General features: G+C 43.0%; 1 protein-coding gene across 1 annotated transcript in view; it reads left to right on the top strand.

The window, feature by feature from the left end:
• The window catches only part of LOC120832061 (transmembrane protein 132C), a 106,179-nt gene that overhangs the window by 61,343 nt on the left and 17,222 nt on the right, over nucleotides 1-27,614 (top strand). Inside the window, exon 5 of the mRNA XM_040198084.2 lies at nucleotides 17,952-18,141. Coding sequence (XP_040054018.2) covers nucleotides 17,952-18,141 — 190 coding nt within the window. The remainder of the gene's footprint in view (nucleotides 1-17,951; nucleotides 18,142-27,614) is intronic.

Here is a 27,614-nt window from a genome sequence, read left to right as displayed (position 1 = left end):
AACTCAATATTATGAATCATTGGTGTAGCGACAGTATGTGTGAACGCCTGCATGGAAATGGGTTCTTTACACCCTTAGGTGCTCGGGCGTTAATTACCATGCTGACATGACTTGTGTACGTAATCATCACGTCAGTCATCTCGAGGAATGTTTTGTATTTTTTTAGCATTGCGCGTCAGTGTGACCAAAGATGCACGCAGGTAAGGAATCTTATACTCAGACGTGATCCAAACCCTGCTGGAAATGTCTGTTTCTCCTCATGCAAAATATAACACGTCATTGTGAGACCGTGCGTTACGGAGAGCAAGTCTCCAGGCTGGTATTAGGTTGACTGATGCGATCTCAAAGGTGCCCCAATGGTCATCAGACAATAGCACCCGCTCTATTATGAAACCGTATGGGGACCCTTTAAATGCTCCGAGTTGTCCTTCATCATCCAGTTCACTGTGTCCTCGCCGTTACCGCAGAGTGACCTCATAATGGCCTAATAAGAGCGAATTCAAGTAGTCTTGAACACTCAGCTGTTGGGATAATTAAGCATGGGAATGCACAGGCGGTCAGGGATCCACGGACACACGGCCTTTGTGTCTGCACATGCTGATGCAAGTGAAGAGGGTGGGGTGATGATGGAGGAGGAGGAATCAAGGGTGCTGTTGTCAAACCAGAAAATGACGTTTTACCGAGACAAAACCGATATCTAGTAAAGCTTTACGGATTACGGCGGGATGTCAAATACAAAAGCCGACAGAGCCAAAAACTATATAAAAAAAGAAAAAAAAGAGACACAGCACCTGGCTGAAGGAATCGTTATGACAAACTACAGGGGAACCAATCCAAGTGCAACGGAACAAAGACAACCTGACCAAGAGACGGGGGGGGACATGGCTGAGGTACACCGGTGTGGTGCAGCTGACCAATCAGGAGCTGGGAAGGTAATCCCACCGGCGGGAAACACACAACGGCAGGAAGGACAAAATGGAACAAACTGAACAAAAGCACAGGACCGTGGCAGGTGGGTGCTTCGTGCCACTCCACAGGACGGTCGCACTTCAGGGGTGTAACACTTACACACAAGTCACAAGTCTATGCGAGTTGGCCACATCGGGCCAAATGGCAAGTGAGCTTAGGACCGAGTTGCTAACCATTACCTATGTATACAGTACATGAAGTAATTTGATTATAGCCCGATTTAATATTTCTGCTTGAGCTAAGCCCCCCATTCCAGGTGCCTTTGATCATTTAAACCATCAGTCCACGTCTCATAAATCTTTCATCCTTAATGATCCATTTACATCCCTCAACCTGGAAGGCCTTATTTCACACTGAGCTAGCTTAAACCTGTGGAGGGCCCCCCTCTAGTGGAGCTCTGTTAAACCAGATATAATCTCCTGAACGCAGCTATTAAAGATGGGTTTAGTCTTTAATCGATCCAATCATTATTACAGTAGTTTTTGATGCATTTCTACTACAATAATCCACAAATGTGTGATCCACTTGCAGTTACTTTTCTAGTCCGGTAAATGAGCCTCGGCTCCTCTGCACCATTCACTTCCAGGTCTTCACCAGTTAAACACAATCCTTGGATCAATGATCACATCAGACAACAAAGTATGAAGATAGAAAGGCCAAACGAAGGTCAATTCAACTTGACCACCTTCATATAAAATGATTGAAGCGGTTAGAACTGCCTACTTCTGTGGTTTGATTAGTGGTAATAATCACAATCCAAAGGTCTATATTTAATAATGAGTAAACTTCTTAGAAAACCATTCATACAACTACTAAAAAAAAAACTAACCCAAGCCCATTTTTAGAAATATTGATTAATTTTGATCAAACTACCCTCTTATCCAATCCCTGTAAAAACAAATGTTAAGGACATTCTATTCTTGATTCCACTTCGCTTACAACACAATTTCCTAGAAGCCGCCAAAAAAACCAAAGACCATCTCCACCAACACCGACAAAACCAGAATATGACTCCTGCCCGTTATTGAAGTCTTCTAGTCCAGCAGCTATTAATCACGCTTTCATTTCCTCAGTCTAGCCGCTCTAAATATCCTACGGTTGCGTCAAAATACAGCTGCTGTATTAACTACAAACTGGCTACAAACGCAGAAGAACAAGAAACAAGAAAGTGCAATTTCATCAAACATCATTACCATTCACACCCATTCATACGCCGATAACAGCAGCTACCAGGTGCCACCTGCCCATCACTAACTAACATCCACACACCGTCGTCACAGCTGCGGGAGCAATGTTGGGATTAAGTGTGTTGCTCAAGGACGAGTCGGGGAAAAAAAGAAAACTAATAAAGTAATTCAAACCACAGCGGCAATTCTGTGGCGCAATAATCAGCGTGTCAATCAGCAACTTGTTCAAGCAGCAAAGGGACTTCGATTTGTAATTGCAGTGGGCGAAGCGTGGCATCTAACAACTAATCAAAATAAACCACATCTAATGGACAACATTTCTCAATCTGCCCAGTCGCTCAAATTAACACATGCACAGAGAGGCGGGTTCACTTCAAGAGCAGTCAAGCGTGTGACTAACATGAGCCCTTTTCAGGCAAGGAACCTAAAATATGTTGTGTTTGCCGCTGTTTAAACACGACTGGACGATGGTTACGGAGCTGCAGAGCTTGGGCAATAATTAGCACGCGGCACACAAAAGGGAGCAGTGGCACTGCCGAGTGGAAAAATTAAAATATGGAGGGAGGGAGTTTTTCGTCTCTCTGCCAGGCTGCAAAAAAAAAGATGGCTTTCATAACTTGTTTTGTACATGTAGAAGTAGAACTTGCTAATTCATCTGCCAATTGTTTTCTCAATTAATCTTTACAGCAATTTGTCAATAGAAAAAAACAAAATCACACCAATACCAAAGAAAAATCACACCAACACACCAAAGGCGTTTATTAGAGTATATAAGACAAAGATTAATTTGCTTAGCTGAAAAAAAAGAATACTGATTTACTATAATAATTGTAACTGTAATTGTAACTGAATCAGTCTATTAACCGACCAAACATGCAAGCTTCATTATGAAGACTTAAATCAATAATCATTTGGACTGTGAGGGACACTCACTCGTGCTTCTCCCGAGTGAATTTCCTCCTTTTACATCAATTTAGTCATTTATTTGACATAAGTATTGGATTTCTCTATTCTTTATTACAAAGCAAGGTAAAAAACGACATCTGGCTGATGAGAGCAAGAAGCTGGATGATCAGCCTGTAAGCGTGTCGAGAAACATTTACTGATTCGGAGATTCTCAATGAAACAGAATTTAAAAAATGTAGGATGTAACACAACATTGTGTTGAATGTTCTAAAATAAGACTGATTTGATTTATTTTTATGTGACAACCGTATTGCAAAGAAGAAGACTCATTCAGTATATGGCTTTGTTTCGTTGTGCTAGTATTTCCTTTAATGAAACGGCATTCAACTCTGACGTGTTAAAAATTGTTCCCATTTCCGACCTACTGTTGCCGTAGTTACTTCTACAGAAACGCTTGACTGACGTGTCGGCCACAATGGTGAGAAAAATTCAGTCATGTAAATATGAACTGAGACTCAGTCTGTCTGCGTACATACATTATCTCCGAGACACACAAACAAACAAATAAAACAAACACATCCCTCCAGCATCTTTCCCACCCTTCAAAGCCGACCGTGATCGTGGAAACATGCCGCCACATTCAACTTGTCTGCTGTTGCCAGAGAGGTACCCCGCTGTGAGTAAACCGTGCTCCAAAAAGACTGACGAGACGAGCCTTACAACACCTTCGATGAAGCAAGCCTCGAAAAAAAACCAAAGCTCTTAGTGGCGCTATCTAAAGACAGCACCTGAGTTCTGAGTGACAACGGGCAGGATGAATGGAATTATCTTTTCCGGGGGCCGACACCGTATGCTTACGCTTCGCCATGTTTCCACATATTCCAGCCGCGGTGACGATTGTATTATAGGGTTTGGCTTCAGGAAACAAATCTTGCACGTAAAGTCGAGGTGAGCCGAGCCCTTGATGAGGAAACCGCGAGCTGCAGTGAGAAAATAGGTTAAAAGATTCAAATTGTTCTCTGGCACGTTAGTGAAGTCATATTTTAAGCATCAGTGAAATTGAGGCCTGTCATTCTGCGTTTGCCACAGCCATCTGCTGAGGGAGGTGACATGAGCCTCTGAGAGTCTTTCTGTGAAACAGGGGAAGCGAGCATTAATGAGCGGGAATGGAAACCCCGTGCTTGTTTGAGACTGAAGTGATTAGCATACCGTGCAGTGTGCCGGGGGAAGAAGAAAGCCACGATTTCCAATTGAAATAGTCCATAAAGATTATAGTTTGTTATAACTGCTGCTGACGAGCATCCATGCAAACCTCCCCTTCCAGTCCGGCACATATCATCTGTCATAGTTATGGGGGTCTTTAGCTTCGCGGCGAGTCAACGTGATTGATGGTGAATGGTCTACCGCGAACATTTACGCAGACATTAATGCTGTGTGTGTGTTCCTAATAACTTCCTTGATCACTTTTCTTATTAACTTAATTGAGGTGCATTGTCTGTCATTTACTCGTCGTGCAATCCGTATCATGCAAAATAGGTTTTTCAAAACCTCAATGGGTGTTCTGGCTGTGGTGGTCTTCAAAGCATCCAAAAAAAAACACTTGCTTATCACCGTCTTCAAAATGAAGTTGTGTGGCGGTTTCTGTGGCAGGAACGCTACAAAATGTGATGTAATTATCAGGCTAATAACACCATCTTTTTTTGCATAAATGATAAATATTTTTTCATCTTCGCTTAGTGTCCGAGGCTGGTCAGCCCTCGCCGGTGTCAACTCTCTCGTAGGGATGCATTTTCAACCCGGTCGTAGTTTTCTGCACCTTTAAACCGTTAAACTATCTCTGAATTAATTATCTACAAATCTAGTAAATATGCAAGTAGATACTAGTTTCCTTATTCAGAATCGTTAATTGCGACTAAAGTCCTTCAACAGAGTCAGTTTCTTTTCGGCCACAACAGTTGGGGAAACGCCGCTTTGCATAAAAAAATCCCGTAATTGCATTTGTCTCGTCCTTGTCCTCACCTCATTTCCTGTAACTCTTGAATTTGCAACAACATCCGGCACTATAAAAGCGGAAGTGGAATAAAGATCCTTATTTGGTTCCTGTGTTCCATGGTGGAATTTGGAACGTTGGAATGTCCAGTTACATTGGAAAACTAACAAAAAAAACATTGTTATCAAAGCAGAATAGGTTTTCGAACAAGCAGAATGTGAACATGGATGAATTAATACACGGAGGGGTGTTGGTTCCTACATTGCATTCTGTATTCAATTAGACAGAAGGTTACCTTGGGCCTCAGGAGTGTGAACAATCCACTTTGTGCTGCATATAGAAGCTGTGCTGTATTCATGATTCCATTATACATTTCTGAGTAGCTCTGAAACAGAATGTACATTTTAACCCAATTTGATTGATTGTTCTCGCGATATGGTAATAATAGCTGGAGGCCTTGTATGGGGCGCAATATTCTCCTGCTTTCATCACGTCTTCTTCCCATTACAATGAATGGTTGCCCTCAGTTTTTCCAGCCTTCATATGAAATGCTAGACAGTTATTATGTGGCTTCTCTTATGGAAAACCTGTCTTTAGAAAATAGTGGAATCAAGTTATTCAGATATGAGTTTTTTTATCATAAGCAAAAGTGTCATCCTTCATTGGATATGGGGAATATGTTGCACATGTCAGCTGCGCGTCTAATGTGTGAATATGTAAAATTTGGCCACAGATTCACAGCGTAAACATGAACACGTACACGTGGGTCGATTTGAAAAAGCACCGGTCTGCTCACTCGGTGCAGACGTTTGACCCCATGAACTGTGAGGGGATGCGCATGCACATCGTTTAGGGCTAGAGAATATGTGTCCATAAGGCATCTACCCTCCATGCCGGAGAGTCGTCACGGCCGGGAATAAATTGACAGAACGATGTGGAGTGAAGATTGAACAGGACGGCAGTTCGATGCTCAGTCCTCCTTGGTTCACGGTGAGGTCCGAGGGCCTCGTGCTGTTCTTTCTGATTGCGCCGAGCTGAACGACAACATACAATCAATGGCCGGACAGCGCAGGACCAGTGGCACTGCATTTTAAACCCCAGTTAAAATCCAAAAGGTCCCTTCAGTGCAATCCGATTCCAATAGAGGAACTCTCCATGTGTAGAGCTACGGATGTTAATGACCTGCCTGTTGGGCAAATCTGGGTGCACGCACACGTGCACTTATTTGTATGTATTTGATTAAGTGTGAAATGAAAGAATAGACTGCCATTAGTTCGGGCCTTGAAGAGGTTGTGATTAGCTCTGTGTTGTAATCTGTTTAATTAACAGTGGTTCAAAAGCTCTAGCAGACAGAATACAGATATTGTGCGTGTGTGCGTGCGCGCGTGCGTGCGTGCGTGCATGTGCGCTTGTTTGTGCCTGCATGTACTTTCCAGTGTGTCCTTGAACGTCTGAATGGTCTTTTGAAAGAACAATGTTGTAGATGATGGATAAGGGAGATGGAGCCATCACGCTCCCGGGTGGTCTAATTAGTGTGTTTGCGAACTGCAGTTTTCTTCAATGTTTTGTTATCACAACAGGTACAGGTGGCAGCATACAATTTGATATGGAAAAATATTACAACACGTATCGTAATCCTTTTAAGCAATCACCCAGACATCTTATTTTCCTTTGTTTCCCCGGAGGGCCACTAATGCATCGCTGGAATGCTCCCATCTCACTGTCTCGCTTAAATTAAAAAAGATTTCCTCAGTCGTCTACGGCAGGCAACTGTGTGATTACTTGATGGATTGGCAACATTGATCGTGAATAATTTAATTTGCATGAGTGGCATGTGAGTCCATGTGTTGCTACGCCTCCTCATGCTTTATGCAACCATAAATGACCCATAGAAGCTCTCTTAGTTTATACTCCAACATGATCCAAACAAAAACACAAGTCATATTTATTCCTCCCAACCTGTCGTCATTAACGGATATCAAAATGGACGTAATGCCAAAGATGAAATATGATGAATTTAATCTCGGAGAGAATGATTCATTCCACATCCTCCTACTCAGTGATACAGATTCCCTTTTCCTCCATGCAGCCTTCCTCCCTTACAGCACACATTAGATAAGCTCAGTGGGTTGTGTCACATCCCTGACCTGGATGAAATAAAACACACTTGATTGATCCGTCTGAGGCAGATCAGGCCTCTGTTCTTTGGCTAATCATGGGGATAAAGTCCACTGGAAATCAACCAGGGATTCAAATCTTTGGATGTTAGCCGGTTATTGTGTTGTTGTGTTCAGGGCTACATTTATAAAAAGAGTCCAATATCATATCGGCAAGCAACAACAATATTGTTTCTGTCTGAGCAGCCCAAACTCTCCTCACTTGTTTGAATTTAAGCGTTTAGGAAGTGAGCCTGCAAAGCAAAAAGGTAGACAAAGTATCTCTTGCCTCCTAACAAAGTTCCTCAATCAAACTTGTACTGCATTGCCAGCACTGGTAGAGACGCACACAGTTGGAGATTGGCCATGGAGCCTGGTTGTGTTTGATAAGGCCGGCCCATTGGCCTTGGGACCCTCAGCTGAAACCCTCTGATCCACTTCATCTTCTAACGAATCATCGGCTGGATACCTGCCTCTTGTTAATGCTTCAGAGCAGACTTTGAGGTGTATTTCCTATTCGAGGTTCTGCAGGGACGAAGGATTTCCAGCACATTGACATTCAGAGAAAATGTAAACATGCTGCTCGGATTGTAGAGTTGCACATATTTAGTTGGTTGATTGGTCAATGGAAAGAAAATGGTGACATTTTAATAACCAGTTAATCACATATTATGTAGCACTGTGTATGGATATTAATAACGTTAGAGAGCAGGAGGGCTTCACGTGCACATGCTCTTCCCCACCGTCCTCGTCTTGTTGGAAAAAAAGACGTGAAATGTGAAAGTACTTTGGCTACGTTACATAGTCACGTTTAATCACCATGTAGTCTTAATGAAATCTTACTCTAGACTAATACAAATAGTGTCATTTGTTAAGTCCAAAAAGCTGGGCAGGAACAGCTGGTTTGTTACTATTATAGATAAATATACAAGTATCGTATCGTACTTGTGGTATTGTATTGAATTCTGTTATTTTATCGTTACTATTGAGTATCATGATATTCATGCTTAGTTTTGTATCGGCGTCACAATTTTGGTATTGTGACAACGGTGAACACAAATTACATGAATAGCAATCACTTGCTGGTTTTATCTTCACGAGTAAATGCTTTTTCTCGCTGTTCTTTATCATGTTGCAAATTAAACAACTTTGTCAAGGTCGGACCCATCAAGCAAAACAACGGCGTCCCTCCAGGCTCTCTGGGACATTTCACAGTCTATGAAATTGTTTACTTGTTATTTGGAACCCTAACAGAGTGAGACTAATGCAAGAAGTCACACTGTGTCTAATAATAGCTAAATATCTTATATCGGCTAAATGCAGTTTGGCCTCGATGTATTCAGTTTTTTAAGGGAAATAATCATTCTAAACTCAGAGTTCTACTTTTTGCGCGTGCCTGCGTGTAGGCGAGAAGTGGCCAGACATCCTCAGGATACAACCTCAGACAACTATTTGCTCTCGAACTTTTGTTTTAAATAAAAGAATGAAGAGAAAAGTATGGAACAGCAAAATAAGGAGCGGCTTGCCCTCCTTCCTCCTTCCTCCCCCATCCAGAGGGCGAGGAGGAGAGGTTTCTATTTACTTGACAGATTAATGAGGCAAGCGAGCAGAGGTAAGGGTCCAGGTCAGCAAGGGGTCACAGAAGGGCCAGAATTTGTATTAACCTTGTCCGGATACACCAATCTAATAAACTGAACCAGGGAGCAGTTTGTTTATTTAGGTGTGTGGCGGCGTGCTCGAATGCATGCAGGTTTCTTCCCGGTTCTCATATTTATTTGTAGGCAGAGAGGAAGGTTTGGAGAGACTGGCTGGCTGGTGTCACTGCTCCAACTGGAGAGGTTGAAGGGAACATATGTTGGAGAAGAGAATCATATCGACGGTGTTAAATCCTGTAGGTATTAAGAAGACGATGGTACATTTACATTGGCCTGTAATCCAAACTAGGCGGAAATATTTATTAAACCATTTCAAAATAAAAGAAATAGGTTGAACCTTCCACTGTGGGAAGTTACCGCTACTGTCGGAAACAAATGAAACTGAATGTGAAAGTAAAAAGATATCTTAGACAACCCCATCGTCATAAAATAACCCACAATGCAACAATCTGAATCAGCCTAACTCTGATGAGGGAGAAGTGGGGACCTGATTAGAAGTCGAGAGGCAGAGAAAGGCTTGACAGTACTGCAGCAAAGGCGTCCATAAGAAATCAGGCTTGCATAAAAATAAAAAAGACACATTTCTATACAATCGTTTGAATTTTCAAATACAAAAAGCAGTTCTTAGCCAGAGGTCTATTGTGGCTCAAGAGCAGTAACTTTAGTCGTACATTTTACAATTAATTCAATTATTTTCTCAAGGCTTTAGACTCACTGCCATCAAAATGGATGCTTACTGTATGTCATGTACTTGCAAGTCCTGAAGAACCTGTGAACGACCTTAAAAAAGGTTTTTTTTACATCAAGGTTTTCCTTTCACGGCCCATTAGTCATCAGAAAAACATGGACATAGTGTCAGTGCACAACGTTACTTTCACTGTGAGTTAAACCCTATCTGTTGTCACACTTTGAGGCCCACAGCCAAAGGGAACAAGCGGATCTGCATCTCATTAGCTCTGCCATTCAGTCATGGCTGTTACTAGTCACGAAATTTGACCTGATCCTTATTTTTTTTATTTTTTTTACCATTACGCCCCCTGACGATTTGATGAACTGAAAAGTCCTGAATTATTAATGAAGGGTAACTGCACAGTGGAACCACCATCTACAAAATAAACACCGTAGACGCTAATTTGTTGACTTTTTTTCCTAAAGGATTTTTCCAGAGTCAGAAGTTATATTTAAAAATCAAAATATGAAAGAGAGGTTCTTAAAAGAAAGTATCAAACACTTGATACTGTGTGTGGCGAGCACTTGGTTGACTGTCTTTCTTCAAGTCGACAGAGTCGACACAAAGCCTAAGATCATGCTCATCACCAGATCCAACAGTAGCAGCCGGCAACTGAGAGGCAAATAATAAAAACAGAAACTCGATCTAATCCTTCGTCATCTTTGTTTTAGATATTTGAGAAACGAGGACAGGAATAAGTGTCATCTCTGGTGGAGATGAGCCAATCTGATTGTCCAGGGACGAGAGGATGAGCCCCGTAGCCCACCGGAGAATTTTACTAAACGCTCCCACAGCTCGCAGGAAATCAATACAGGGACAGTAGATACTCTTCACGCACTGATGCATTGTGTTGTATTGTAATCACTGTCTGGAGCGCGCATGGCTCGTGACCACCGGCGGGCCCTCGGGGGCCGTTGGGAGCACACGCGGTTAGAAAAGGTCAAGGTGGTGCCGGGGGGACTACGAGGGCGGCGTTGTGGTGGCTCTCAGGGCCTCGATCGTCAATGAATCTGCTTCTTTTGAGGTATTATGAATCCCCCCCACTCCCCCCCCCTCTCCCCTCAAATGATCTCGCACCTCAGTGCAGCTGACTCAGAGGTAGAAGCAAACACTTGTGTTCAAAGAGATTTTTTTAGGCTGCATTTGTTTTTATTTTTGGAGCATTTTTTAAGTACAAACTAGCTGTCGTATTCCCTGACTGTATTTTATGAAAGGTCTTATTTCAAATTCATGCATACCTTAACAGCACATTAGTGAGACCATATGAGGGATGTTTTTTTTCTTCTTTTTTTTACCATTGACAACTGTGAACATTTTGTAAACATCCCAATTTTCTTACAAAATCTAAATCAGAATTTTTTTTTGGCCTGTTGCAACTGACAGTCCCGTGGATTCATCTCACTGGTTCGCTGGCAGGCACCGTGTGTCCTGTTATAGTTTTCTGTAGATCTAAAACCAGAGGAGGTTAGTTCGGCTACCTATTTCAAATGTTACGAGCCCGTTGAATCGGCATTGACATCTTCAATGTCCTCAGTTTTGCAGACGTTTTATATTATAACCAAAACGCTGGAGAAAGATACAATTCCACCGGATGCCGATAGGAGCGGGAAAAGTTTATGAGATCCTCAGATTTCTCGCAGTTCCTCCTGAGGACTCAACGCGAGCGTAAAGCAATCCATCTAGTAGGTTGAGATATTTCAAGGGACACATATAAGCTTTAACCTGCAGCTAGTCAGCGGGATGGATCCTTTCGGCACAATGAATACCCTCTCTATACAAAACGTCATAACAATCTGTCAAATAGTTGTTCAGGCGTTTCACTCTCAACAAAAGTGATGGATGGGCCAACGAAATGCAACTTCAAGGTAGTGAAACTCTTGGCTGGTGTGTTCAGTGTTAACTATTTCACTGTTTCATGTCTGCCGTTGTGGTTTGAGATTCACATTTTGAGAAAGCTCACTTTCTGGCCAACTTCAAGATGAGCTCACCCTGGAGCTTTTCTCCACTTTTCCATTCGTCTGCGTTTATTTTTCTTTCTTTTTTTAAGGCTCTGAGTGGCTTGTGCTCCGATACGGGGCAGAGAGGCGACAACCGCCTTTTGATTGGTTGATGCTTCGAACCGCATCCGTTTCAAGCGGGACGCCCGAATCCTTCCATTTCACACACCGTTTGAGAGGAATATAGGGAAAATATGGCGAAGGAAAATGAAATAAAAAATGAACCATTAGGCAGTTGCAACGGGTCATGTGCAGCAGCAGCAAAAACAAACAGAAGAAGTGGGGTTATTCCACAAGAAAATAAAGTATTGAAGAGACAAACAAAGAAGAGCAATTTAGTAGAATACGTTCACTATTTCTCCTGTATGTTTTTCATATTTGTACCCTTCGCACCCCCACGCCTTTGGCCCGGTGCGAACTCAAGCTAATCTGTACTGACGGGGCCTGTGCTGACGACGCAGGCCTGATCGCTCCTGGGGGAAATCTCCGGCACATATAAATTGGTTATTTTTACGTTTGATTTGCCTCTTGTCAGGTCTCCTTTCATGATCTCTATCATTATCTGTCTGTCATATGTCAATGTTTATGGCTCCACAAACGCATCCAGTTCACACGGATGAAACGGGCATCCCTGGATTTAGAGCCACCAGTCCACCCGAGACGGCACGAGGTTAGAAACTTAGTGCAAGTGATCCGCGAGCGCCATACGCGCATTCCTGCCAACTGGGACGCGGCTCGCTGAGCGGTCCTCCGAGACAAATTTCCCCACGTCTCGGTCGTTTCGCAATGAATAAGTCATGACTAGTCAAACACAATTTTGAAAACTCTTTGCACATTTAGTTTTATTCTGTGCATCCCTCTCTCTCGCTCTCTCTCTGCCACTCCTTCCCGCTTCATCAACCCTCCAAACCCCTCCGAGCTCCCCAACGGCCCAATATAACTCGTCTGTAACAACCTTCTCCAGACTATCACATTCGGTTGCATCTCAGGGCGGCTGTTCATCGGTGCGATGGAGAAGGCAGTTGCGCTGATTTCGGTGGGATCTCATTAGCATCATCGGGGGGGGAGATGTTAGACCTGAGATGGTGAAACTCATTAGAGGAGCCAGGACTCTCCTGGGATGCACACACGTAGAATATGGTTTCTGCTCCACCGATTCTAATTTATTAATCATTATCCTCCATTGACCCCCCCAACTAGCCTACGTCAGGCTAAATTAACTCATTACGCACACACACACACAGGGGGAGGAACTACGGTAGTCACAGGTATCCTCCACTGTTAACGTGCGGTGACCTTTATGACCAGACCGCATTAAGCGGAAGATTGAGCTCCTGCCGACAAAGGACTTTATCCGATTTCCCGTGAGGTCTTTAAAACAAATTGTATTTGTTTGAGAGACATCAGACTCCAAATACGGTCAAACACTCACAGCGCAGCTGGAGGGTAAGTGAGCCACAAATTATTAAAACAGCTGCACGAGTCGATCATCCGTGTCATCGAACACACACAAGACAGAAAAGTAGTCACATCTCAACAAAACATCTTTGGAATAGTTCAACACATTTGGAAGTTATTCAGTGACAAGAAGAAATTATTAAATAGTTCATCAAGTAAGTACAGCATAAGGACTGGAAGAAGAGGAGACATCTAGCACGAGTTTGGACACAGTTAGAGGAATTTTAAAAATGAATAATCAGCTTTAAATCTTCCAAATCAAGCTTGAAGCTGCATACGATCTCCAGGAAGTCAGTGAAAACACACACACACACGTTTCTGTCACCGATGAAGCAAAAGTTCCTTCCGTTATTGTTGTTGCTGAATTAACTATTAGCGAGGCTGTGAGCCGTTTTCCTTCCTCAAGAAAAGCTTCAATAACTATTAGCACAAACACGTTTTTCCAATGAAACAGGGAGAAATAACCAGCAAAAAGCAGCAGTCAGAATTCACGGCTGATGGCTCTGACTCTTCAACATCACATCACCAAATTACATAAAAGATCATCCCGCCCACTGTCTCAAGTCCTTAAGTGCTGCTAATCCTGTATGCCAGGATTAATTACTGCGATGGAAACCGTCGTCGGTACAATTTCTCCACCGGTTCACATTTTGCTTTAGCAAAAGGCCTCCTAGTTAAAATAAAATTAAATTACCACATTCTCAATGGCAATTTTTTTAGCCTGTGATTAATGTGATCAATTGCTTCCTCTATTTTGTATCATTGTAGATTTCATATGTGAACATTTTGTCTGGTCCAAAAATGAAGCTGAAGTTCCTTCGTCCAAGACGTCCCCCTTTGACAGGACACTGTGACGAGCATCGTTTGCTGACCTTTGAAATCCACTTACAGCCAACAAACATAATTCATTTTAAAATATCAAGATTTCCAAGGGCAGACATTAACTACGGCTGCGGCCAACATGCCATCTGCGTTTCGATTAACGGCGTCAATAAGCGCGTAATATAGAAGTCACTGAGCAGTCAGCCTCTGTGCGTCATAAACGCATCTTTCTTGGAAGTCCCTTTTCTTCGCAGATGTCCTCCTCCCTTACTTGTCCGACCCGGAGTCCAAACAAACGCCGAAAGCGGAGTGTGCGAGCGCACGAGGTCGCGAGCACAAACATCCCCAGCCTGCGCAAACCAACCAAAACTGGATCTCGTTGGCAGGAAAACACAGCACGGAAATGTGAGCACGTGCAGCTTTACGTGCCGCGTGTCCTCGCACTGCTTTGCTGCCTGTGAAGTCAGTCCCGTTGTCTTCCGGCTCCCTTTATTAACGCGAACAAGACCCCCTTTTTTACCTGAATGGAGCTGTTTGAGGTTTGGGAGAATGTAAGCACACAAGCAGACACACACATACGAAGCGTCTCTCCCTCCACCGTTGGACTCGCTGTCGATTCGCTGTGTCGCAATAGATTCAGGTCTTTCATGTATCATTGTTGTCAGTGCTAACCAAATCACCGCTCTGCATGAAAGGAAGCCCCTCGGGTCTCCAAAGGAGACAGCACACTCTTTCTTTCTCTACCTTTTCAAAAGAGCCAGATACCCACCGAGGTGTAAGAGGAAAACACGGCTGTACGTTTAACGGGGCCTTTGTGTTGCTTGGTTCCACTTTCACTTCCCTGTTTCCTGAACAAAAGGATTTTTTACATTTTTTTTTATTCTTGTCATTTTTCTCGCGGTTACTCCGCTTCTCATCGCTCAGAGCCCACTTTGTTACTACGGTGGGGGAGGCGGGGGGGCGGGTTTGAAATGTATCATACCGAATTGAAAGTCTTGCATTTTCCTCAGAGGGAATTATTTTACCTTCCTCCGTTCGTGCTTTCACACCCAACAATAGGACCCACAAATGGAGATGCCTCCAGAAGCCTCGTCAAAAAGACACGACCAATTTTCCACCTCATTGCCCCACAACAGACCCGCTGCGATAACGCGCCATTGTCAGTGTCCGCCTTTTGTACGCCAGTGGAAGAGTCACTTCTTTGATCCCCAGGACTCATTTTTGCTTTCAGTGCAGCGAGTGGCTTTAACCCTGCTTCCGCTCGCCGTTCCACCTCCAGGCGGAAGCAACAGTTACCGTTGAACTGTGCGGTAATCTGGCCCGAGAAAAAGGGGAGGAAGAAGGCCGACCTCTGGGACCAGAGGGTTGTAGATATTCATCGTCGCTCAACACACACTGGTTTAAAGGGGCGAGGGGGGCGCGGGAACCACCCTCTATTGGGTGCAACGTTGCACTGCAGGCGAGCCAGAGGATTTAGATAAGTTAGAGAAGTGGGGGGGGGGCGATGAAAAAAGAGCAGAGACAAAAGCAATGACACAATAATCAAGACAACAGAAAAAATAATTAAATGTGGAGTCACGGGGAGTTGTATTGTAGGATGCAGCACTAAAGCTTTGATTGCCCGCAGCTCCGCTGTACAGCAATTGATTGGGCTGTAATTGTACACCATAAGCGTAAAGCACATAATCACTGCAGTCACTACTCCTGAGCCCTGCATATTGTCAGGCAGCACAGAATTCCCCCGTGTGGCTCCATAGTATCCATGATTTCTGTCTTGGTAATAAAATTAAAAAGGAAAAGAGCAGGGTGTCAGCAAGCGCCATTAAACTACAAGTATCATTCAGTATGACATTAAATATAAGTAACACTACAGTCTGGGATCAAGAGGGTGGGTTGTGGGAGATGTTTGCTTCTAGCTGCTCCTCCGTTTTGCTTTTGATGTTTTGCTCTGATAAAATGGAAATGCATTTCACAGAGCATCAAATTTGACTGGAAATTTGGAAACGGCCCCCGACATGAAAACATGGTTCAAAACGGAGACATAATGTTCCTTGTGTGTCAGTAATTTCATATTGCATCTCATTTTGCAGGAATATTTGGCAATGATTTTAATTTTTCACTATTCGATAGATCCCCTCTCACGGTTTTGATTTTGGTTTTTCTACAGCACAAAACAACGCAAATATAGAACTACTTATAATTTGAAAATGATTTATACATAAATGGGATTGTTGGTGTATAATGGAATGCAGAGGGCGGGTAATGAGTATGTGTATACACAATATATATATATACGGTAAACATACAGTACATTGACATTCATCTTTTGCCACGTTGGCCAATAAATATTAAGGGATGAGGTTGGCATTATGGAATATACAGTGTGTATTTAACAAGCACTGTTCAAACAGGAAAGAGTAAAACTGACGGGTACAAGTGTGGTGCTCAACTAAGTACACAAGTCAGCAGGACGTCTGTTTATCTGAACGAGTAAACACGTTGAATTGACTTCTTTTTTTTTTACTACAATGGTGCTGCAGCGGGACACAGGATTAAGCCGCCTTTAAGAATGACGAATGAATTATTCGGCTCATGCGATTTGTTGAGAATAACAAAAAGCATCAACTCCCACCACCCTTATACTGTAGCTTAAGTTGATTTCGTGGGACGGAGGAGTTTTGGATGTGCTTTCAGTCGAGGTCGAGAGTCGTTCGACAGTGTGAACAATATTACAAATAACCACCACCAACTGTGATGTGCTACACCGCAGTATACCTACCTGTATTAGTCTGTAAATCTTTAAGCTTCTCGGGGGCATTGTGTAACATATTTATTATAATTCAGAACATTACGCACTAAAACGGAAAAGCGTTCTATTTTTTTTGCCTGACCCAGAACTGCTATAAAAGCCGTTTTTTTTATCCACACTGATTTCTGGCTTCCCAAACAGTTTTCTTCCAGAAAGGGTCCTTAAATCTGCACTTTGAAGTAAGGCTAGCGTCTGAAGTGTGAACACATAAGGGGGAGTTTTAAATAGAGGGTTGTCCACAATGTGTTCAAGGAAAACCTTGGATCTTACCCTCGACTCCCCCCCGCTCCTCCTCCTCCTCTTCACTTTGTGCTCTCTCCAGGCTTGTTTTAATTGTGTAAAAACTAAACAACAAACATTTGGATCGAGAGAGGAATAAAAAGCGTATCTGTATACATTAAACATAACTTTATACTAAAGCCCAAACACATTCACATAATCCCTCCTGAATTCCCTTTGACTTTTGTTTTTAATGCCACGGAAAGAAGTACAGTTACACAACATGAATGTCAACGCTTCTTTCAGATCACCAAGTGCAAATTGTATTTCGCTGCGCGCGGCTGCTGGAGAAGGTGTTGCATTGGGTTCTGCCTGTGGCAAAGAACACCTGCAGGGAAAGGCACCGGCTTGATCAAACCTAGTGCTCAGCAAATCAAACAAGTTTAGAGGACTTTTTATTTGGTATTCATTGTTTTTTCCTGCTTTGTTTGCATCTCCATCCGCCGCAGGAAAATGATTGTCTTGGTCGTGACAATCTCTGCAAGAGAAGCTCTGTGTTGCAGGGGGGAAAAAATAAATTGTAATAAATTGCTTCTTTCTCTTCTTTTTTTATTTTTTGCAACATCATGGTCCTATGTGGATGCGAGAATGAATCTCTTTAGCGATTAGTTTCATATCAGACCGTGAGATGATCCTTAAAAAAAAAGCATACCCCTCTGCACCACCTTCATGTAATACATCAGAACCACCCTCTACATCCTACGAGCTGATTAAAATATACAGCCGATGCCGTCTCAGTCCTTTGAACATTAACGATCTTCCGTTTACTCCTTTTTTCCTCTCTTTTCACCATCTTTAACATGCTTCCTATTTCATGTTTACTATTCATCATCTTCTCGTTTCACTCTCATCCTCTCATGTCTCCATCCTTTTAATGTCTCACTGTCTCCATCCTGCTTTCTCATTGTTTTTTTGTTTTTTTTTACGCCCACCGCACTTCCATTTGTTCCAGTTGCCGACTGCTGCTGACACACATCTTCTTCCCATCCGCAGGGCCGAGGCACCGGGCTACCAGCGGGTCCTGCAGGTGGACCTGGAGGTGAACGGGCTGATGATGACTCAGGGGGGCCGGGAAGTAACGTGGCAGGTGGAGTACCCGCTAACCCGGACCCTGACCAGTGAGGTGCCGACCCTCATCCGCCTGGCACCGCAGGACCTGGGTGGCATCGTGCCGCTAGCTATGGTGAGGAGTGGGTGGTTGAGCTGTGGAAGTGTGACAGGCAGACATTTGTGCGTATGTGTATTTGGAGTCATTTTTTTATGGTAGCAAAAACCAATATGTGTGGTACTGAAAATATGAATATTAACCACATGAATTGCTACTTAACGACTTAACTGATTTGATCCCAACCCATTGCGAGAGTTTTTTTTTCCATATGGAAATATTTATTCTTTCTTTCAGTGACAGCATGGCCCTCATGTAACACAGCATTAAAATCAGGCCTTTATTTTCCCCATTATTTGGGTTAAGCATCTGCTGCACACACAACTTCTATCTATGAATCTCTACAGAAAGCACTTTTATATGGAACATATGGGGCAAGACACATTGCCTCATATGATATCATTGAGTTGTTCATTATGGTAATTTACAATTATCAAGAACTTAGAGGCCTCTTAGCTTCTAAGTTATTTTTTTTATAGAGCCACACAACATTCAAATTTACCCTCATTGTGAGTTCTGATATCTGCATGTCACAGTAACATGACATGGAATAACAGAATTACTCTGTATCCATTGGTCCCTTGAAAAGCCAGGGCGAGGAATTTTTTACAAAAAGCTTGCTCTTTTGTTAGTAATCTGGTTAATACGGTTCGAAGAGTTTACTGACTGAGGAGTTAATTAAGTTTGGATTTACAGTCCAAACAAGTGGCTTAAGATTGCCAATTGTATTATAATAATAACAGTGAAAATTGTTTTTCTAAAATGAAAGGAAAACCATTCAGCACGCAGCAGAGATAAGAATAGTTTTAATTTCCCTTGCTGATAATGGTCGTGTAAAAATACAATGCCCTTCAGCACTGGATAGACTTAGATAATGACAATTTAGGGGGAAAAAAATTCACCTCTGATGAGAATCCTTTGCACTTTTCTACCTTTTTTTACTTTGAATGCCTTTTTAAAAGTAAATAAGTAAAATAAAAAAACTTTTTTATTTGTTTTATAAAATATATGGATAAAATGACAAGGTGTTCAATGAACCAGAACTGCAACATACTGAGAGGATGCATTATGAATATAGAGTGTTGACAGAGTGCATGAATTGTACCAGAATAAGCTGATTTTATAAATAGAAAATACCAAGAAAAGACATTGCCGACCATCTGGTGACCCTCATTCAGACCAACAGGAGGGGAGGTAAATAACAAAAAAAAACAAAAAAAAAGGAAAATAACATCAATAGTGGAAATAAATATTTTGGGAGCCGCTCAGCGGTGGAGTGATGGGAGTAGAAAAAGCTTTTCGGTGTTCTGGTGGGGGGGTTGTGGAGGCATGTAGAGCAGTGTACACACTTTAGCTCTGACATGGACGAGGAACCCGTGAAAGGAAGGCAGGACGAGTGCTCCGCTGGATTTTATTCTGCAACGTAAAAGCTGAAGAAGCATCAAAATATGTTCAGCTTTGAAGTAGATGACTAAATGTCACTAGTGAGATTTGTTGACAAGCCAGGTAAATGTAAATTTACGTTTCTACTTTTAAGATTAGCATAACATTAAATAATACACAGCAAAAAAGGTTGTGCAAGCTGACAATGAAATACCGTGGTGTTTAAAGAACATTGCATTTAAATTGTTGTTTTATCCATCTGCCTCATGAAGCACCCAAAAACAAAGCATTTCCCGTGTTAAGTGCCGCTCTCCAAATTCTGCAATTGAGAAACGTTGATCAATCATGATTGATGACTTCAGTAAAATAAAAAAAGGGAAACGTTTGTATCGAGATCGTATTTGCTGACGTCTGCGGCCTGCGGCAGACATTAACAGGGTGAAACAATGTTCCACAATGCCGACTGCAGCTGTAACTCGGCAGAAAGAGACATCTGCATTCAGACATTGCTGCCTGACACATGAGAGCTACATAAACAACTTCTAAAAAGACCTCCGCACAAACTGCTCGGTGCAAGATATGATTTGTTGACTGCATTCTAATCCTCAGGATGCTAAATGTGAAACATTCCTCTGTTGCTGAAGATTTCTTTTTCCATCGGCACAATATTGTTTATTTTTTTCATCAGTCGTCGAGTAGCTCTGAATAGCACGCGGGTTTTTAAAGGCAGGTGATCCGGGGAGTTCAACAAATGGTTTGATTAAACCGGGTCTCAGTGTCAGACAGCCGTCTCCACCTCTGCAGCAGAACATGGAGGTGGACACCAATCATTGCTGGCACTCAACAGAGCTCGCCTGTGTTCAGAATACCAGGCACCTGTGTTCAATAAGGGTCTCGCATCTCTGTGGCTGTGCTTCTGGCCTTCACTCCCACGGAGAAACACAAGCATGCAAACACTCACACAGAATCTGTCTGCCAAAAATGAAATGCGGGACTCGTTGGCATCTCGACTCGACAGCTCCTGTCAACTGTCCTTTAGGATGACGGACTAATATTTAAGATGAAGTATGCTAATAGCAGCAACGGCAAAAGTTGGGAGGTAGAAGGAGAGGAGGAATAAATGCTTTGACCAGCCTAGGGAGAAACCTGCTGAATAACTTGTTACCGGGGTAATTTTCTAAACTGCCGGCTCGTATCGCTGCAGAGAGTACAAGTAAGAAAGATCAGCACTGGATACTAGTCCTGCATCCATGGACGGAGCCCATCATTTCAGACAAAAATGCCTTTTCCAGGGTGGTTGAAGGCTGAATTTGTCGCACAAAACCTTTATGCTGACATGAAATTGAACATTCCCTCTAAACTTTAATTTCCCTGACAATGAAAAGAACAATCGGGGACAATGTAATGAGATGATCACACTTGATTTAGAAAGATATCTTGTATGATTATCTTCAAACAGAACAGAGTAAGATAGCTCATGGGGCTCGTATCGGAAATTACAGTTTATATTAGGACATTCTTAAGTTGATTTTCATTGAAAATTAAAAGACATTTTGAAGATTTAATAACAGATTTAATGGTTTGGAATGAACTGCAGTGTATCCTTCAGAGACTGTGCCTTCTCCAGTGGTTCAGATTAGAGCATAGCCTTTGACATTCTGGAGATCAATAGATTTAATAGCCCTCAACAAAACTCACTAATCATCAAACGTGTGAACTGAGAGAGAAGCTGAGAGAAAATACTGACAGAGATACTTCCCCCGCTGCACTATTTTCCTCCAGACACCTTTTACATTACGCCATTTGAACTCCAGTTGTGAATGCTTGCGAACACAAATGCATGTGCACATTTTTCACATGCCTAATGTGATCCCCTACCGAATAAGCAACCTGCAAAGACTGAAGAGAGAAGGTGAAAGTGCTTCATTAACCAGCTTGAAAGACGGAATAAGTGCCAACAGAGCCACTTTCACTGCACCCTCCCAGGACCTTTTGATCGTCCTCTCTTGCCACGCTGTGTCTCCCCTCTTTGCTCATTAGAATAGACACCGTGGGCCCCATAGCTCTTCATAGTACATCCCCAATGCTATCATTAGCATTTTATTCATAGTCTTTGAATCAACTCAATCTATTTTAAACTCTGTACCATCAGCTCCATTCTCACAATCTCACAACATTACAATCAGTGGCGTTAGACCTCATCCAGAATAATAAGGGTTAGACCAAATTGCACCTTTCTTAAGACCAGTGGAGGACTGCTGGTGATCCGAGGCAGCAAGAGCCACAGAATTAAGAAGAACTTGTGTCCTCAGCACGCACCGAGAGACAAATTAGGAAAAAGAGAAAGCATGTCCCATGTCTGAAAGTCTCACACTCACTCTGACAGAGACACACAAAGACACACAGTGCTATCACAGCATCAGGGCGAGTCAGCAGTATTCAAGCAGGCTGCCATCAGTCACACTATTACGCTGTCAGGAACTGTATTTTGAAATGGCCTGGAAGAGCACTAATGGGCTGTGCAGTGAGGCTATCCACCGGCATGCTAAGTGTCTTCAAGGCAGCATTAGCCATCTGCATGCTGCCGTAATGCCCCGTATGGCCTAATTAGGTCCTCTTGTGTATACACGGGCCTCTGATTCACTATTCCGTGGTTCCCCGGTGCATTTTGACAACGTTAATTCTCCCTCTCACTCTTCCCCCTGATGGATTTGCACTATAGGCATGTTCCTTATCCCACGTCTTGATTATGCTACCCGGCAAGTCTTTGAGAGAGATTTTCAGGGTGATTTATTTTACTCTACTCTAGAAGGATTTCTTTTTCTTCTTAATTATTATTTACAAAAAGGCACTGTCGCCTCACAGCAAGAAGGTCCAGGGTTGGACCCCCCCCCCCCCAGCGGCCTTTCTGTGGGTTGTCTTCTGGTTCCTCCCGTGTCTGCGTGGGTTTTCTCCCGAGACTTCAGCTTACAGTCCAAAAACATGCTCTGGGAATTAGGTTGTTCAGTGAATGCGCCCCCCCCCCCCGGCGACGCTGTGTGAAAGATGACTGACGGTTACGAACGTGGTTGATTCCGGAGTTTTGAAAGTATTCGCGCCGATTTTATTCCAACATGGGTTTGTCCGTAGCGCTGCAACTAACAACTTTCTCACTGTTAATTAATGTGTGGTTTGTTTTCCACAGCAAACAATGAATTGTTGGTCTGTAATGAACAACAGCATTGAGAAAAGCAGCATGTCCTCACATTTGAAAAGTTTAATTGAAAAAAAAAGACTGTCGGGAATAATCGACTATGGAATAGCAGAATTTCTGTTATAACAATAAAGCTGTTTTCCCTGTCAAATCCATAAATAACCAGCTAAATAATCACACATTTCAAGTCATGTATTTGGCAACCTGACGAGTGTGTGTTCATAAAATGCGCAGAGGCACACACACACGCATCAACTTTATTTAATGCCTGCCACCCAACATCTCTCTCTCTGTCCTCTTTGGCCCCGAATGCAGCTTCTATGTGTGTCAGTCAGGCTTTACTTTGAAGCTAAGTCTGTCCATTCGGTAATTTGTTGTTGTGCGTTTGTTTATTTCTTGCTGGCTTGCCTTTCGTCGCCCTTTCCACCCCCCCCAGTCTGTCAGTCTGGCTTGAGGGTCTTGTGTCGGGCCAGGGTTCGGCGCGGCGCGGCTCTGCTGGCTTATTCTAATCAAATGGCCCCCAGAAACACGGAAAAGGAGCCCTCGGAATACGGACAGGCTTTATCAGGGGCGGCCAGGGCACTTCTGCTGACTTGGGCTGTTTCCCCGCTGAATGTTGAAGGGTGAGAAAGTATGAGAAGGGGAAAAACAACACGGGCTTAATATTTAATCTCGCTAAATGTATTCAGCGCTCACAGCGCAGCAAATAAAAATTCCAAAAAAGATCGTCAGGCCAACAGGTTACATAATAAATCAATATCCAATTAATGAGGAGCAAATAAATCACTGCAGGTCTTGATTTAATCATCAATACTAGTATTTACCACTCCTGGACTCCCGGCAAAATGTCGCCACATTGCCCTCATCTCTTTATTTGCCAAGTCTGCAATTATGGCTGCTTTGGAACTGGAGACAGAGGAGTAGATTACTCAGCTTACTTCATCCTCACATCAGATTCAAATGAGATGCTCCTTTTATTGAGTTAGCAGCTCATGTGAGAAAACATACTTTATTAACTACAGCACTAAACTGGAAAGCCCTCTCGAACCTGATAATTAAAAAAGTTGCACCTATTGACCGACATCTTCATCACTCCCAAGCGGGTGAGGGGGTTAATCTGCACCTTACTCCTCTCGAACCATCGCAGAGCAACTTCATAACTTGGCTCCTGTGCCTTTTTCCCAGAGCCATAAGCATAAAAAGATGTGCACTACCAACACCGGTGTCCCCTGCCGTCGTATAACCATTTATAAAAAGGAAGAATCCTCCAGTGTTGATTCCCCTGCTTTCCTTTCATTTCGTCTCCAGCTACAGGCTGGGAGATGTGCGGGTGTATGTGAGTGCAGGGGGAGGGGGAGACACCGTAAAGCTGCTGGGGGGAAAAGGGAATTCTATTGATAATTGATATGAACTGAATAGATGAGAGTGCTGCACTGGCAAGATAAATCCTCCTCATGAGCGCTGCAGGCCACCACAGTGAAGGACCTGTAAGCTTATTCTCAGCCACAGCCGCTTAGCGAATGGTTGAGAGCGGGTTCTGCGCAGCCTGTTCCGTCAATGCATAATAAATGACTGGCCAGTGTTAAGCGGTAGTGAGGCGCCGGTCTAAGCTAAACATATCTCACTTGTCACCTTACCCTCCTCCCATTTTCCCTTTGAATAAGCAAATACCATCAGTTATCACTTCCTCTCTGCTGCAACCACTTGAGCTTAGTGCACCTTCTCTGGTACAGGGTGTACCGGGTGTGCTTCATTTTGTATATGCAGCAAAGGCCAGAGCCCTGTAGTTTTGGTACAGTTTGTAAAAGAAACAAGAGCTGAAGACTGTAGGTCATTCGGACCTGGCAGGTTGTGCTGATTGAGTAGTATTGAATATTAGGATTAGGATTTCAGTGACTGATAGCAAGGTATGAAGACCTTTGACCTCTTATATATCATGTTTATCTTCTCCAGTATCATAAAGAGCTCATAAATAACTGAGTAATTGAGTAAGTGAAAAATTATGAGCGCCACTGGTGGAAATTGCCTTATGTATTTAGTGGGTATTTTCAATGTATCGAGCGTTTTTTTCGATCAGGGAAACACTTCATTTAGAATGACACTCTTGATGTTGCCATGGCCAGTCTAAGATACTAGGTATAACTTAAAGGAAGAGAAGAAAAGAAACCTTAGGCAGTCGGACAGAATGCGATGGATGTCATGTGTACGGAATAAACAAGTTAAAAGATGTGCAACAGGTTCAATGCATATGACAGAAACTACTCAGGACCACTGCAGGAACAACCACCATCAGGTGCCTCCAAATCGCTCCTAAAAGGAATTTCAAAAAGCATCTCCATGGCCACCCAGTCACTAGGACGGGACCATATTGCTGAGAGTTTTGTCGCTGTGACTCCCGAACGCCGCGATCTGTCCTGTCCTTGAGCTGGCTGACATTCGCACGCATTGCCTTTTCTTTTATAAAAAAAAAAAAAAGTGCTTCCGTAGGTTGTCTGCTACCTTTACACATCATTCATCCACAACCATATCAGCCCGCACACACTCCGCCCTTTTACCCCGGCTGCACAGAGGCGTAATGGCCCTTTATCGATTCCTCCCTCTCTCCCCGTCGCTCTTCTTCTTGCAGTCTTTTTGCACTGCAATGAGAGGTGGTTGAGATAAGCTGGTGGGGAGCCGGAGAAGAGCTGGGCAGAAAGGCCGCGTTTGTGCTTGTGTTTCATGTACCGCGTATGTACCAGTGTGCGGGTTAATGTACACAAGTAGTAGAGCCCACCCGCGCAGTCCGACTGCACATCACTGTTTGAGTAGTGATCCACTCTCATATCTGTACTAGGCCGACGTTTTAATACCAGCTATTAAATAGTACATACAGTATGTGTGTGCACACCAATAATGCAGCCATTGGGAGACATGGGGTTTTATCTGCATTGTGTAATATTGGCTTTGTGAACAGGGCGTGAGTCTCGGCCCTTTGTAGCTCCAGGAGAGCGCTAGTCAGCCAGGAGATGCCCGGTGAGAAAAGAGCAAATTTCACAGAGAAAGAAAATGTGTATTATATCAGAGCTCACTCAATATTCTATTATTTGCACCTCAAACAAAGATTCCCTATAAAACATGCCGAAGCTCATTAAGCCCTCTCTTTTCATGCAGTTGTTCCGGTCTTAATGGCTCGTTAATGGCAATCCCCATTACACGTAGATGATTGGAACACAAGCAACATTTTTCACGGGGCGCTTATTTGTCTCCAGAGACTATACATTCGGTCTTATCATATAATTATGGGCAGAGTAGTTCATTGTGCACAGAGGACCGAGTATGAATATTGATGGAAGGAAGGAATATTACCTTGAGCACACCTTGCATAGCGCCCTATCATCATGACACCTGAAGAGCATAAGTTACCTTCTCATTTTCATCTCATGTTTTTTTTCAACACGCAGACCACCATGATACCCAATTTATTCCCAGATAAGAAATTACATACGTTACTTAATGTATCACCTTTGGCCTATTTTTGACTGATTACCAAGTTGAGTTGATTTGCATATTGAAGCTCCTCTGGTTAAGCTTGAAAGTATAAAAATACCACATTATTGGCAGCGATACATGCGACCTTCACTCAGCTGTTGTGTGTGCACAGGGACAGCGTTGCTCAAAGTAACGGAAATGGAGCAACAAACTGCATACAGTTTCATAGTTTTCCTGCTTGTCATAGTTCTAAACATATTTTTCCTGACAGAGAGAAAGCGACGTGACATGCAATGGGAGGGAGAGAGAGAGATTCTAGCTGCAACAGCTGTTTCAACATGTCCCTCTGCTGAATTTGTCAGAGAATTTTTCATGAATTCGAAAAGGGAAAGTCCTTCTCTGTCTTTTCAATTCAGGGAGAAGAAAAGGAGTTCAGATCAATTACAATCAGCTGGTAGTCTGATCCTTTCTGGCATTATTCGGGGTCTTTCCATCCGTTTTTTTTACCCGCTCACTTGGGCGGGGGGCGGCAGCGAGCTGAGGAGGGTGTTCCAGACATCCCTCTCACCAGCAACCCTTTCCAGCTCCTCCCGGGGGACCCGGATGCCTTCCAAGCCCCGGGGGAGATACATTCTCCATCCAACGTTTCCTGGGTCGAACCGAAGCCTCTTATTAATGCAAAGAATACATGTTCAGAGGAGCCTAAATCCTGGCATTTACCTCAAAACCAGAAGCGGCTGCAGAAACAGTGCGAACAGGGATGTGATGAACTAAGAGCTGCCTGGAGACCAGTTTTCCTTTTCAAAGGATGAAGCCTCTTAGGAAACCAAAACGTGTATCGAAGCTAAGCTGTGAGCAGGTTACACCGTCATAGCAAATCCTCTGTACAATCGACAGCCTCGAAGTTCAAGGATTACCAGATGTTGTCTTAATTGTTCTCATTATCTTCTTCCTTCTCCTCTATAAGGCCTTCAGCTCTCAAGTGTATCTTGTTATATCTCTTTAATGCCTGTAATTAGACATTAAGCCTGATTCTCAAAGTACTCTTTTTACAACTCGAGTGGGATTAGCTGTTAAAGTTTCAAATAATAATAATAATTTTGAAAGTAAGTAGTAGTAAAAGTGATTATAATAATTTTCTGAAACAAGGAAAAAAGTGCTTCACAATGACATACTGTAAAAATTAATTTTAACGACAAATAACTGATGAAATAGAATTGATTGATTAAAAGTTCCAATTCCCAAAACAAAGTAGGGTGAGTGGAAGCTCTCGCTCAATCCTCAATGTCCTCAGGTGATGTTGCAACGCCTATTTGCTGCATAACACACTGCATTGTGGGTATGGAAAAATAGTGCCAAATTGTGATGCCAAATTGTGACAAAGAAGAAGAATTTGTGGAATTTTAATTAAATTGGTGCTAAGCTGCTATATTTTTTACAATGAAGA

This window comes from Gasterosteus aculeatus, chromosome 14 (genome assembly GCF_964276395.1).
Source record: "Gasterosteus aculeatus chromosome 14, fGasAcu3.hap1.1, whole genome shotgun sequence".
Lineage (NCBI taxonomy): Eukaryota > Metazoa > Chordata > Actinopteri > Perciformes > Gasterosteidae > Gasterosteus > Gasterosteus aculeatus.
The sequence above is the reverse complement of the archived record's forward strand: the minus strand, read 5'-3'. Positions and strand labels throughout refer to the sequence as shown.